Source organism: Peromyscus leucopus, chromosome 17 (genome assembly GCF_004664715.2).
Source record: "Peromyscus leucopus breed LL Stock chromosome 17, UCI_PerLeu_2.1, whole genome shotgun sequence".
Classification (NCBI taxonomy): Eukaryota; Metazoa; Chordata; class Mammalia; order Rodentia; family Cricetidae; genus Peromyscus; species Peromyscus leucopus.
Genome location: NC_051077.1, coordinates 31,568,119 through 31,581,277, shown reverse-complemented (window position 1 = coordinate 31,581,277; position 13,159 = coordinate 31,568,119). Strand labels below are relative to the sequence as shown.

Sequence of the window (13,159 nt, the reverse complement as noted above, 5' to 3'; positions counted from 1 at the left end):
CCTGTAGAATGCTCTAGAGGATCACTTATGGAGACAGTCTCATACTTGGAATGGGGAATCTGCAATCTTTCTTTTTTCCTGACACAAACCATCAACATCAGTGCTGGGGAGTTTGCAAACTTCCTGTCAAAGGATGACGCAATGTGATACCAGCCTGGAGTCTAACAGAGTTTTGCTCCAAGCCTACCCTTGCCAGAAAGATTAGTGACAGAGCCTAGCCTGCATTGGATACTTTGATGGACTTTTGCCATGCTTATATAACAAATAAAATCCATTTTATACCACAGGTATGTACATGCTACTGCATCGAAAACTACTTGCAATTCTGCTGCGTTCTCGTGTACTACATGATCAATAATTATAAACGCAGTATGTTTACATATACATATATATATTTAAAATGTAGTTATTATTATAAAGAGAGAGAGAGTGGGAGTGCACCAAGGCATAAATATGGAAAATAACACAAATATCTAAAGCTACTTTGAAGGGCTGATTCCCTCCTCTCACCTTTATATGAACTCAGGTCCCCAGGCTTGAGTTACCTCACCAGATCTAGATAGATGTTTCTAGGAAAGGAGACTGTCTGCCTTTTTTCTTCTTCCCTTCCCTTCCTTTCCCTTCCTTTCCCTTCCCTCCTTCCTTCCTTCCTTCCTTCCTTCCTTCCTTCCTTCCTTCCTTCTTCCTTCCTCCTCCTTCCTTCCTTCCTCCTTCCTCCCTTCCTTCCTTCCTTCCTTCCTTCCTTCCTTCTTCCTTCCTCCCTCCCTTCCTCCCTCCCTCCCTCCCTCCCTCGTTTTTTCTTTCTTTCTTTCTTTCTTTCTTTCTTTCTTTCTTTCTTTCTTTCTTTCTTTCTTTCTTTCTTTCTTTCTTTTCGAGGTTATGGAGATTAAACCTAGAGCCTGGCACATATCAAAGATGTTCTTTGCCACTTGCTTATTTATACCCTCAATCCTCAAAATTGTAGTTTTCATCAGATTCCAAAAGAAGTCCATAGTTACCAAGTGATGGAGCCAACAAAGTACAGACCAAGGCCTTTTCCAGTTCTAAAATGACATTCATCACAAAGACTAATGCCCAACTGGTGACTGTATTGGGAAATCTAGTGATCAAGATTTTTGTGTGTCAAATATGTAGTCTTACAGAGCATTGTTTTTCTTTCTGATAAAAATAATGGCATTTTTTATCTAGATGTTTGGTGTAGTGTACACGGAGGCAATGGTGGAGCTATAATGTTGGCTTACACTTTTTTTTTTTTTGTGACGGATGCTTGGCTTCTAATTTGGCCTGTGCCCAAGTGACATGCATCTAAGGTGAACTTGACAAAAAGGTATCACTGTGGCACCATGGCAGGGTAGATGAAGGTACTGTAGGTAACCCGTAACTCTTGACCAACATCTAGCATGTTCCTCTTGCTAATTCAAATGAAACCACTATGATTATAACTGCCCAAACTGGATCTGAGTGGAGTAGAAGCTGCCTGAAGCACTTTTCTAGAAAGAGAGGGAGAGAAGGCTGGTAGCCATGTGTGTTTTTCTACATAGAAAGTAGCTTATTGGCCAAAACACTTGAACAGAACAGGAAGAGGGAGTGGCATTGAGCCAAGGCACACCCAACATCATCCTAGGGTAAATGGGTGGTTTTGGTCAAGTCTTCTTGGCAGTAGGCTGTTGAAAATTAACAGCAAAGTCCATAATGAAGGGACACAGAACTGAAACGCCAACCCTTAATAGGCAACTAAAGAATAAACTTAAAACCTGTTGCCACCGTAAGGTAGGACTTGTGATATGAAGAGCTCAAATGTTCTTCCATATACAACCTTATCACCTGCCCCAATTCTCTGACTTCTTCCTCAGGACAGCCAGCCGTCTACCTTTGAGTTGTTCTTCAGTATCAATTGAAGATTCTTTCTGTCCTTCAAAATAAGATGTCCTTGACATCAAAACGTGAAGTTTGTAACCAACATGTAATTAGTTCTTAACCGTCTTGGAGCACCGGTGGGTGGGTCCCTGTTGTACTATTTCTGGCTTATTTCAGCCTGGAACTCTTTCCCGAGACTGGTTTCCTCTTGTATAACTGTGTGGCACCAGTGGGCAGAGCTTTGAAGGCTCTGGTGACAAATATTAAATGTCTTAAGATTGGGGCTGAGGGAGGGTGGACTCTTCCCCGTCACTCCATTTTTCACCCAGTTGCTTTATCTACCTGACAGGAAGGCTTGAACTCCTGCCATGTCTAAGTTATTCTTCTAAACACTGACTTAATGGCAAGACTCAAAGTGTCATAACACAGCTCCCCGAAGCAATGAAGACTGTCCAGGCCTCACCAAGAAGTCTGTACAATGTCCCATCAGAAGTGGAAAAGGGAATAGAAGGCAGAAGGAGAACAATAAAAATCCAGGCATGTTTAGAAGACACCCGTGGCGCTTCACTTCATCATGTGGAGACAAATGAGCACTCGTTAGGTCTCTGTCTGAGGCTGGAAGGCACCAGGGAGGAGAGAGAATGGACAACCGTGACCATGACTCCCTCAGCCCTTTATTGGCAGGGATGAAGGGGGCTGGGGTATTACAGCCTGGACTGGGCAGCCTGTACTCAGAAAAACCTCAGTGGGGTACTCAGTTTCGAAGGACTAGACGTTGTCTAAGAAACAACAGACTTTTCGTCTCATTTATACAAAGGCTTCGATCCAGATCTTTGGCTAACCTCCATGTGGGTCACTGAGGAAAGCTCTTTTTAGTCTCTTTTCTTCTCACTGTTAATTCCATAACTGCTAACCAGGCAGTTTCACTGTGTCTATTAGCTGCTGAACTATGGCTTGTAAGGCGTGATTATCCCTTCTTACCCATAAAGAGCTGTTCTGGAGGAGGAATACGATATTGCATAGGGAAATACCTTTGAGATTCACCACATATTCAGTGACATATAAATTAAGATTCTCCCAGATGAAAGAGAAACAGTGCCCTGTAAGACTATGGTAAGAGCTTTAGAATATGACCACTTTCGGATTTCCTGCCAGCTTGCCATGACGCTGGCTTCTCTGGCTACACCTCCCACCATTGATGGGGCTGCGTGCAAACGAGGCGTGTGGATGTGGTTGGTGTGTGTCGGGGGTGACAATTGTTCAGGTGGTGCCTTTCAAAACGCTAATTATTTAAGGTCCACAATACAAACAACAAAGTCAATCAGATACCACCGTGGAAGGTGGCTACGCTGTATTGTGGCAATATTCGTCTTGGTGGTCCTTAGGCCAGTGACAAGTCAGTTGTCATAATCCTTCTGTGCCTATGCATGCAACCTCTTGTATCCATTGATAATAATGTTTCTAAAAGTAACCTTTAATGTTACGCAAAGTGTTCTTTTCTGTTTTAGACCTCAGCATAACCGGCTTAAATCTGAACTTGACCCTTTAGACAAGTCTCCCTAGATTGGCCTATACTTCTTTAATCTAACAACAGTCTTCACAGCCTCAGTTGGGTCTCTATTTTAGATAAAGGAGTACCCTTAAACTTTTATGTTATGGTTTGAGCCACAAATGTTCCCCATAGATTCATCCTTTGGATGCTTGTTCCCATGGCACTATTTGGGGATGCTGCAGAACCTTTAGGAGATAGGACCTAGCTGACAGTTGTAGGTCCTAGGAGTTGGCTTTTGACAGTTACAGTCTGGTCCTGGTTCTAGTCTTGCTGTCTGATCCCTGGTCTATGTGATGTACATGGCTGTTCTCTGCCATGGGCTCCATCAGCCATAATGTTCTACTCAAGTGCATGGTGCCGAGTGACCATGGACTTCAATCGTTGAAACCAGGAGTCAAAGAAAACCCTTGTTCTCTTAAGTAATTTCTGTCAGATATATTTGGTCACAGTGAGATCAAGCATAACTGATTCTTCCTCCCTTGATCCAAAGCATCTCATGTCAGCCTAGGTGACTGATGGTTTAGGCACAGAATCCCTGGTGTCCCTCTGAATTTATCCCTGTTGGTGGAATAAGCCAGTTAGTTCTTCGGCCCAATTGGGACGCAACGCTGTGCGTCTGGCCTTTGTGAGCCTCCCTGTGGATGCTTGTCCCTGCTCTGTGACAACTCACAAGGTTGCATCACAGCTCAGCAGTGGGGTGGGCTGCCTTCTGCACTCTCCATCTGCTGTGTCCTGTGATCCTTTGAGATCTGCAGCGCGCCCTGAGCATCTCTCCACGCGGCCACCTCCAGACAGCATCCACCCAACTCCCGTAGAAAGCCCACACCCTCGGTGCAGGCCATCTGTGACTCAGCTCGGGATTAGTCATTTTTCCCTCCACTGTCCCCCACGCCTGTCAGCAGCCCTCTCCCATAATCCACTGCGCTTTCACAATTCTCTCATCTGTTCCTGCTCTCCACCCCCCGTCCCCCACCACCCCAGCCCAAGTCAGTGAGATCTCTGCTGCTTTTCTCTGCCTCCCACCAGCCTACTGTTCATTTATTCCTGCATTTCCTTTAGGCTTTTACCAATAGCTGGTTCCATGATGATAAGAATCAATCTTATAGCCTTGGGGGAAAGTGCCATAGCCATGTGCTTGGAAAAAAACATAGTGCATGTCACCTGCCGAAATAATGAAGCCACTGTAGCAGAGTGATTCTTGTGTCAGCATTGAATCCCCTCATACTTTTACCTATGTTTAGTGTGTGTGTGCACCCACAAACATGTGCATGTGTAAACAACTCGCTGGAGTCTGTTCTCTCCTTCCAACATGTGGGTTCTGGAGCTTGAATGCAGGTCTTCTAGTTTGGTGGCAAATGCCTTTGGCTGCCCCCCAATCTCCTCATTCTTAATGATTCAGTGGACAGGATGACCGTACCCACTGGCTTTCCCAGTAGCCAAGACAGGTTGTAGCATTACTTACTTCGTTACAGTAAAATAGTTTTGCTTCCCAATTATCTAGGTGTATCAAAAGGAGTCAACAGTAAGAGGTGTCATCTAATTCATTACCAAACAGTTGAGAGTGCTTTGATTTTCCATTTTCAATGCTGTGAGTAAAATTAAAGGTGCATGGAAATTCAAGATATGTTGGATGAAATTCTCAAAGAATATATAAAAACATTCTTTCTAAAAAAGTGTCTAGAAATGGTATTCAGCTCCTTTGTAAAAGTCAATGAGCACACTGAAATTGATTTCTCTTCTATATTGAAAATGTTGCACATGAAATTCAAGCGTACGACACCGCAATAGGGGACCAGGAAATGACATTGTACCTGTGGATGCTATAAAGCTGAAGCATGGAATTTTCAAGATGTGTCACTAGAAATTCTTTGTCATTGATGTATCTAGTAGAGGATTACTATCCAGGATATACAAAGAACTCAAAAAAAAAAAAATAAAGCAACAAGAAAACAAGCAACCCAGTTAATAAATGGGATAGTGACATTAACATATAGCTCATAAAAGAAAAATACAAATGCAGGGGGCGGGGGAATCAGCCTCATTAGCTATCAAAGAAATGTAAATTAAAAATGTACTGAAATTCCATCATATCTCAGTCAGAATAGTAGTCGCTAAAAAAACAAAGAACAAATAAATGCTCGCAGAGGTGTGCATAAAAGGGAATCCTCGTTCTCTGCTGGCAGGCATGTAATCTCATCTAATCCCCCACGGAAATGAGTACGGAGCCTTCCCAACAAGCTAGAGATCAAGCTTCCAGAGGACAGAGCTGCACCACTCCTGAGCGTTGATCCAAAGACTTCTGAGTCTTATCCCAGAAACACATGCATATCAGTTCAATGGGGTGTGATTCACAAGAGTTAAGTTATAGAACCAGCCTGGGTGTGCAGCAGCAGAGGAAAGTAAGGAACTAAGGAAAAGGCAGCATAGATACATGGTGGTTTCTATGTCATCTGTGGTAAAATGGATGCAACGGAAGACAAATGTACTAAGCAAAGTAAGCCAGCCTCAGAAAGACGGAGATTGTATGTTTTCTCTCATTTGCGGTCCCTGCTTTTTATAGTCACTGAAAGCCATGTTTATATACATTAAATAAAAGTAAAACTATCTAGGGGACAAAGGAGATTAGTGTTAGAGGGGAGAGGTAATGGGGTAGAGAGAGGGTAATATAGTGGGTAGTGAGGGACAGAGGAGGGAATTCATGCAATATAAAATATATACCTTTAAGAAAATTTAAGTTAAATTTTAAAAATTCCTAAAATTTTTAATGTACCCTTAGAACATAGTTATTAAGTAAAAATCCCATATTTCAACCAGGGCTTGGTCTTCAAAGGACTCTGCTTTATTTTCTTGGGCAGACTTCATGGTGTTTGAGATTTGGAAAATGGGAGGGGCCTGGAGGTCAGCACACTCACCTGGCCAGTAATACATGTAGACCTTCCTCCTGGCCTTCATCAGAGTGATCCACAACGGTTCCGACCCATTCCACCAGAGTGGCAAAAGGCTGTCTTGGTTGACCCCAATGTCGAAGGACTTGTTGGTTCTGGAATCCCACATGTGGTTCCCGATCATCTGGTGGACCTCACAATGGCGGCCTGTGGGGATGAGGGAACACATGGTTACTTTATTCTTTGTTTTTAAACTTTGTTTAATCCGATTGCAAGAGCTTCTCATGTTCATTTAGGAAAGAGAGAAAGTTCCACAACTTGTCCTTTTCTTAGATGATGCCATGGGGACAAACAAGATAGGCACCATTGGGTTCAAGGCCAGCCAGGTCTACACACCAGGTTCCTGATCAGCCACAGCAGTGTGATGAGTCCCTGTCTCAAAAATAAAACAGATATCTAATAGCTGATTGAGAGTGGGATCCTTTGCACGAAGCTAAGCCTTTCCAAAAGCTCTGTTTTAAGTTGCATTGAGGAGACCAGGGAGATGGTTTAGTATGTAAACAAGCTGGTCACCAAGCTTGAGAAGCTGAGTTTGATTCCCAGAACCTACATAGTGGAAGAAGAGAACTGGTTCTCTCAAGTTATCCTTTGACCTCTGGTCCTCTGTGAGCGACAGACACACACACACACAAACACACACACACACACACACACACACACACACACACACACACACACACACCACATTTTTTCATAGCCTGATGGCTACATATGCACCAGCCTGGAAAGAGTGGATTCTTGTGACAGGTGATTAGATTCTGCATCCCTTCCAGTCTCCTCCCACAAATCGGGAGTCCAGCTGCGAGGAACATGATTCTCTCCTTTCTTGGGAGAGACAAGTTACTGCTTCAGTGGTAAACAATGATCCACCCTATAATATATGGAACCAAAGAGTGCAAAACAGACTCCAGTGTGTGGTGGGGAGCAAGGAAACACCCCTCCACATGGAGTGGGTTAACAAAGCGAGGGCTGGTTCTGTTGGACAGAGCTCCATCCCAGAGGAGAAGCCAAAAGTGAAAGTCGCAAGCGCTGGGACTTTTTGGAACATTAGATTAAATTATTTATTTTAGAGCAATCTGTTACATCTTTAAAGTTAAAAATACCACAAACATTGGCGAGGGCATCAAAAATCGCTGCAATCTGAGCGAGTCATTCGGCACGGGGTGGGGTAGGGGAAGACACACTTAAGCAAGCCCTACAAGCAAGTGTAAGCAGAGTAGTGTTTTCTGTTTGTTTGCTGCTGTTATTTCTTCTAGTCTCCCAGCACCCCCCCCCCCGCCCCGTTTTTAAACAAAAACAAAGAGGAACTACCAAGGACAATGTTGGAACACCGAACACAAAAATTTCTAAAAAGGGGAAGCCTTCTCTCCCATCACAGAAAGCCAGACATTCCGCAAACCATGCTTTACATGTGAAGTCCAAAGATCTAAAAGAGTTTTTCCCCAAAGCTGTAGTAGCATAGTATTTTTATCCCCACTAAGGGTTTTGCTTATGAACTAATAAAATTTCAAAGTGAAAGAGAACAGAGACACTAAAATCATCAAGCAATTTCTCCATGGTTAAGGAATTTGATTCGCACTTATTGAACACACCACACACACACACACACACACACACACACACACACACACACACACACACACTCCTATCTATCATATACTGTGATAAGCATAGAGAGTCAAATGTGAAGCATGGTCTCCATCTTCAAGTGGTCTTTAATTTAATACCCAGCAGAGGGTCTTTGCATAAACGAGACTGGTTTCCAGGGACCCAGGAAGCCAGGAAGGGGACCAGACTGCAGCTTCCCTTCAGACTCATGACCATCAGTGATGTCCTTCTTGCTAAGGAGAAAGGGGAGTATGGTCTGACTAGTTCATCAAGTAGAAACATCTTTCTTCTTGATTCAAAACGTTTAGTTCAGGAACGTTGAAGCCCATTAAGGACCCCCCCCCCGCCCCACCTCTCCAGCAAAAGCGCTTATGAGTTCTTCCATTAGAACAATGAATTCAGACACTTATCTTCTTTAATGTCTGTTCGCTCATGTTTCCATGAGGCAATCATGAGAACGACCACTGCAAAGATACTTCACAGAAGATGCTCAGTGCCAAGAAGCACAAAACAAATTCAATTTCTAAAGTACTTTAAACAACCGCCGGACGCCGCGTCCCTGGGCAATCCCCTCTTCCTTAACCTCCGTCGCCAGTGCGCAGAATCCGGAGTCCAAACCCTCCCACCTTCCTCGGCTCTCTGCTGTCTAACTGAAAAGTTAAGAGGGGCTTCCTGTACGCTGCAGAGCTGTTGTGTCTGGATTGCGAGGAGGGAAGCAGGGAAGGAAAAAGGAAGAGAGAAAGAGAGGTAGGGCCTGGGAGCCTTTCTGGGGGATCCAGCCATGCCACAAAGAACCACCTCAAACTCAGCTCTGAGGTTGGGTTTTTTGGTGGACTGCCTTTACTGTTCAAAGGCTGAACGGCAGGTGCCGGGCCAGTCCCCAGGGTTAGCCCTTCATTGCAGAAAGAGCTGCCTTTCTGAAAGCCAGCAGGAGGCTGGACGGCCCTAGCCCATCTGCCCCTCTCTCTTCTCCCCCAGCTCAGCCTCCTCTGCTCCCAGGAGCACAGCGAGGCTGGCAGCGTGTGCTTGGAGCAGCCTGATGCCTGACTCCCGCAGATTTCTTTACCTTGCCTCCCTCTCTCTTTTGCAACTCATTCTTGCGATTTTATTGCAGATGTGTGTGTGTGTGTGTGTGTGTGTGTGTGTGTGTGTGTGTGTGAAAGTGGTAGCTGAGAAAACAGAACAGAACAAAACAAAACACAGTGTACCAGCTTCGCAGCCTACAGAGTGCTTCATCTCCATCTTCCAGCCTGACCCATATCTATTTTTACACATCGGCAGGGTTTGATTTTTTCCCCGGTTTGTGCTTTCCACGGAGCCTTGCTATGGCTGGCTATCTGGAAGAGTTACCCAAAGCATTAGGAGAAACTTTCTGCAGCACAGTTCTCAGTATTTTCCAGTAACGATGCAAAGTCTTATTTAATGTGTTCTGGTGCCATGGCATCACCAGAGGCTTTCTAGCCCTGCACCAAATTCCGTATTTCTACTACTGTGGAATTCAACAGCCTTCACAGGACACAGGAGAAAAGAGGCTCTGTGAACTGTATCTGTCACTGGTGATCACCAAAACTGTCTCTTGGCTAAACTTTAATCCGGGCTCCTCTTCCTCTGAGCCTTCTGTTCAACCATACCTGGCTTCAGCTTCCCTCTTGTGGAGTCCATTTTAAGCATGAATACTGCTACTTGGTTTGGGGAGAAACCCAGACCCCCATCCTCGCTTGCTTCCCAGTTGTGATAAAGCACTGGCCAAAGGCAACTTAGAGGAGAAAAAAAAAGTTGTTTCATCGTAGAACCTCTACGTCACAATCTGTCCCTAAAGGCAGTCACAGCAGGAACCAAAGGCAGGAACCTGGAGGCAGGAACTGATGCAGAGGCCATGGAGGGGTGCTGCTTACTGGCTTGCTCCCCATGGCTTGCTCAGCCTGCTTTCTTATACAACCAAGGCTGAGCCTTCCCACCTCAATCATCAATAACAAAAATGTCCACATATATTCCAAATACTAGGTGGGATATATTAAGAATTCCTTATCGCTTATCAAAGGGTTAAGTGTAACTGCATGTCCCTGATCACCTCACTTGTTGCCATGAAGATCATCTCTTTCTTTTTCCTGTCTGTAGTCACAGCAGGACTAAGGAGTAGCCCAAAGAAACACACACAAGGCACACAAACATACAGTCTAGTCTGTCTGGAAGGGTCAAGGAGAGCTCTTCAGAGGAGCCAGGACTTGACAGGTTAGGTGAGGTTTCCAAAAAAAAAAGATTCCTTAGAAAGGAATGAAGAGCTGAGACACAGGTTATTTCTAGGACAAAATAAAGATACTTGCTTTTTTTTTTTTTTAATCACACTCGCTGATGAAAATAAGAATGTGACTCTCTTGCTTGAACAGAGCGGTACCCTCAAAGCTGTGCTGGCTCAGCACACTGAACAGATCCAAAGCTGGACTCCCTCAAGATGCCGGCAATAAACCAATCATGCCGTTTCATTTAGGGCTGTCTAGTGGGGAGGACTAGAGTGGTCAGTGGTAAAACCACACAGAGGTCATCACTTCCATCTCCAAGGACTAAAGAGCAGGAGGAAGGGTGTCATCATCAAGGACCCTCCTCTAGCTATCAAAACCCCCTTCCATAGGCTATATATAGGTTCACTACGAAGGATGAAGTCCCACACACATGGACAAACAGAAGCCAACGGCTTTAAAAAAAATTACACTGATAGCTTTAACAGAAGTCCTTAATATCAGAGACCACATGGGCCGTGTATCCCCTGATCACAGACATGTAAGTTTCAGGGTACCACTGGGCACATCTCTGACGGAACTGGAAGGGGCCTCAGGTGGCTTCTTTCCTCCGGGACCTCCTAACACTTGATCCATGGGGTATGAGTTAGTACTCAGGCGAGTTGTCCTCCTTTGTGCAAGGGTTTCTTTTTTTCTCAGTTTCAGCTACTCAAAACCAACTGCAGCCTAGAAACAAGGAATATTCTAGAAATAAGCAATCCGTAAGCTTTAAGTTGCACACTGTTCTAAGGCTCACTCTCAACACAAGCACCGCCATACTGAGAAAGTCGATGGATAACATGGTTACTAAGGAACTAAGAAGGAGGCAGTGGGCAGAGCAAGGAAACACTGAACGAAGGGATGTCTCTCGTCACCAGTGGGAGAGACCACACGGGTGTGAGAGTTCATCACATACCCCCAGCCGTAATTCAGACCGGCTCCCTAGAGATCCTTGAGAAACATGAGTGCTATGCAGTGAGAAAGGGCAGGAGCGGGAGCCCCAGAGCAAGCCCGAGAGAGCTCCCCAACAGAACTGTTATTGCAGCTGATTGTGACAGTCGCTCTTTCATGTTAGTTGTGATCGTTAGCCTCTTCCTGTGCCTGGTTTATAAACCACCCTTTCTTCTAAGTCTGTATGGAGGAAGTAGCATGGCATGCACAAAGTGTAATCCTGTCCAGCGTTATGACAGGCATCCACCGGAGGTCTTCGAGCACAATCCATGCTTGATGCCCCCCCCCCCAAAAGGATGTGGTATGGTTTTTGCGGCTGCTTTTAGGTGATCTATGAAACTATCACCCTCAAGCAATGGGGGAACTCAAGGGAACAAATCAGGCCGGAGTTGAAGTCTGCAAGATGAGCCGTTCCCCTGGGACATCTTGGAACCGGGGGCTGGAGTGAGGGTCTGTTGGTGTGGAGTTTATAACAGAGTGGAGGCAGGGCAGGGGAGGGGAGTGGGGTGGGAAATGGAGCTTGGCTGGTGTTTGCCGGGTAGTTTAGCCGCCATTACCAGTCCTTGGCCACTTTGAATGAGTTCCGTTCCAGCTGCTTTGGCCTTGTGGTGTTCGGCGTAGCTCCCAGACACAGACACACTTCTGACATTTGCTTTTCAGGAGGGGGAACTAAAGAGTCACAGCGGCTGAGTGCTGGGGTTGGGGCACCACAGCGGACGAGAGGGCAGAGCGTTGAGGTCAAAATGAATCTCTCCCTCAACATCTCCCAAACCCTACCGCCAGCCCACCCAGTCCTCCAAGCACTGGCCACTTTCATAGCAACTGACTCAGACACCAAGCTGTCCACGAGGAGGCACACAGAACTCCAGAATACCAGACAGACTGTGATCTCCCACAACCAACACCCCACCCCCGTCCCGCCCTACACACAGCACCCTTGTAAGTACCTCTTATGGGTGGGATGCTGCCAGACAAAGGAGACCATGATCTCAGGTTTCCTTTCCCTCTGGAAAGAGTCCAGCTGTGCAAAGAGAGGCTCCCAAAGTTCTGAAATCTGGGGTCTCGGGTTAATGCATTTTAGACACTGGTCATATATACACGTTCCCTTACACTGACATGGTGTCAAGAAATATCTTTATATGTCCAATTCCAAGCCAGGCAGCTTAAGGATATGTTTTGTAAGTCAGATCGCTCCACATTAGAGCCCTCGTAGCACACATCCTCTAGCATTTGGGAGGCTAAGGATTAAGTTAGACTCTGCTTAGGTTAGTGAACTTTTCGAATAACTTCCTTTCAGCCAAGACATGTGAAAGAATTAACCACGCTTTGCTCCAAGCACTGAACTTACAAATTGAAATTTGCATTACATATCACCCCGGTTGGGAAATAATATCCTCTTTTCTTAACTTGTCCGAAGATGGAGCTTAGTATGGCAAAGGTAAAAAAGAAGTCATTTTGCATGAACCAGGCAAGGTTAAGTTGAAACAGGAAGCTCACAGTTTGTGCTTCTTTCAAAGTGCCTACTGATGTGTATGCCAGACGGGGTCATGATTAGAGTGAGTCACAATATTGCAAGTTCAAGATGGCAGGATTTGATTATAGTGTGAAGTGTAAGGACTGAAAAAAAAAAAAAACCTAAAATGTTAAAAGCGATTTTTCCTTGGAGACATTCACACCCATAGTTTTGAGGTCACTAGACAAGGTGGTCGGGGAGCACTGTTTCATGATTCCATAGGGCCCGGTAGCATCGAGCAATTCCCTAACAATGAAAACATGGAATAAAACTAATTGTTTTCTTGCATGAGAAGAAAACTGAAAGTTTTGGACTTCTGCTTTGAACCTTTTTACTTTTGGAAGGTTTGTTTTTAATCAAAGCCCGGAGATACAGCTCAGTGATAAAGTCCTGGGTTCAATTCTCAGCACAAGAGAGGGGAGGTTGAAAGAAGTCTGGGAGAATTGTAGGAACCAGA

General features: G+C 45.0%; 1 protein-coding gene across 2 annotated transcripts in view; it reads right to left on the bottom strand.

Annotated features, from left to right (window-relative positions):
• The window catches only part of Enpp6 (ectonucleotide pyrophosphatase/phosphodiesterase 6), a 99,053-nt gene that overhangs the window by 54,186 nt on the left and 31,708 nt on the right, over window positions 1–13,159 (bottom strand). For both annotated transcript variants that reach the window (XM_028857672.2, XM_037211731.1), the window contains exon 2: window positions 6,322–6,501. In XM_028857672.2, the coding sequence (XP_028713505.1) occupies window positions 6,322–6,501 (180 nt within the window). The remainder of the gene's footprint in view (window positions 1–6,321; window positions 6,502–13,159) is intronic.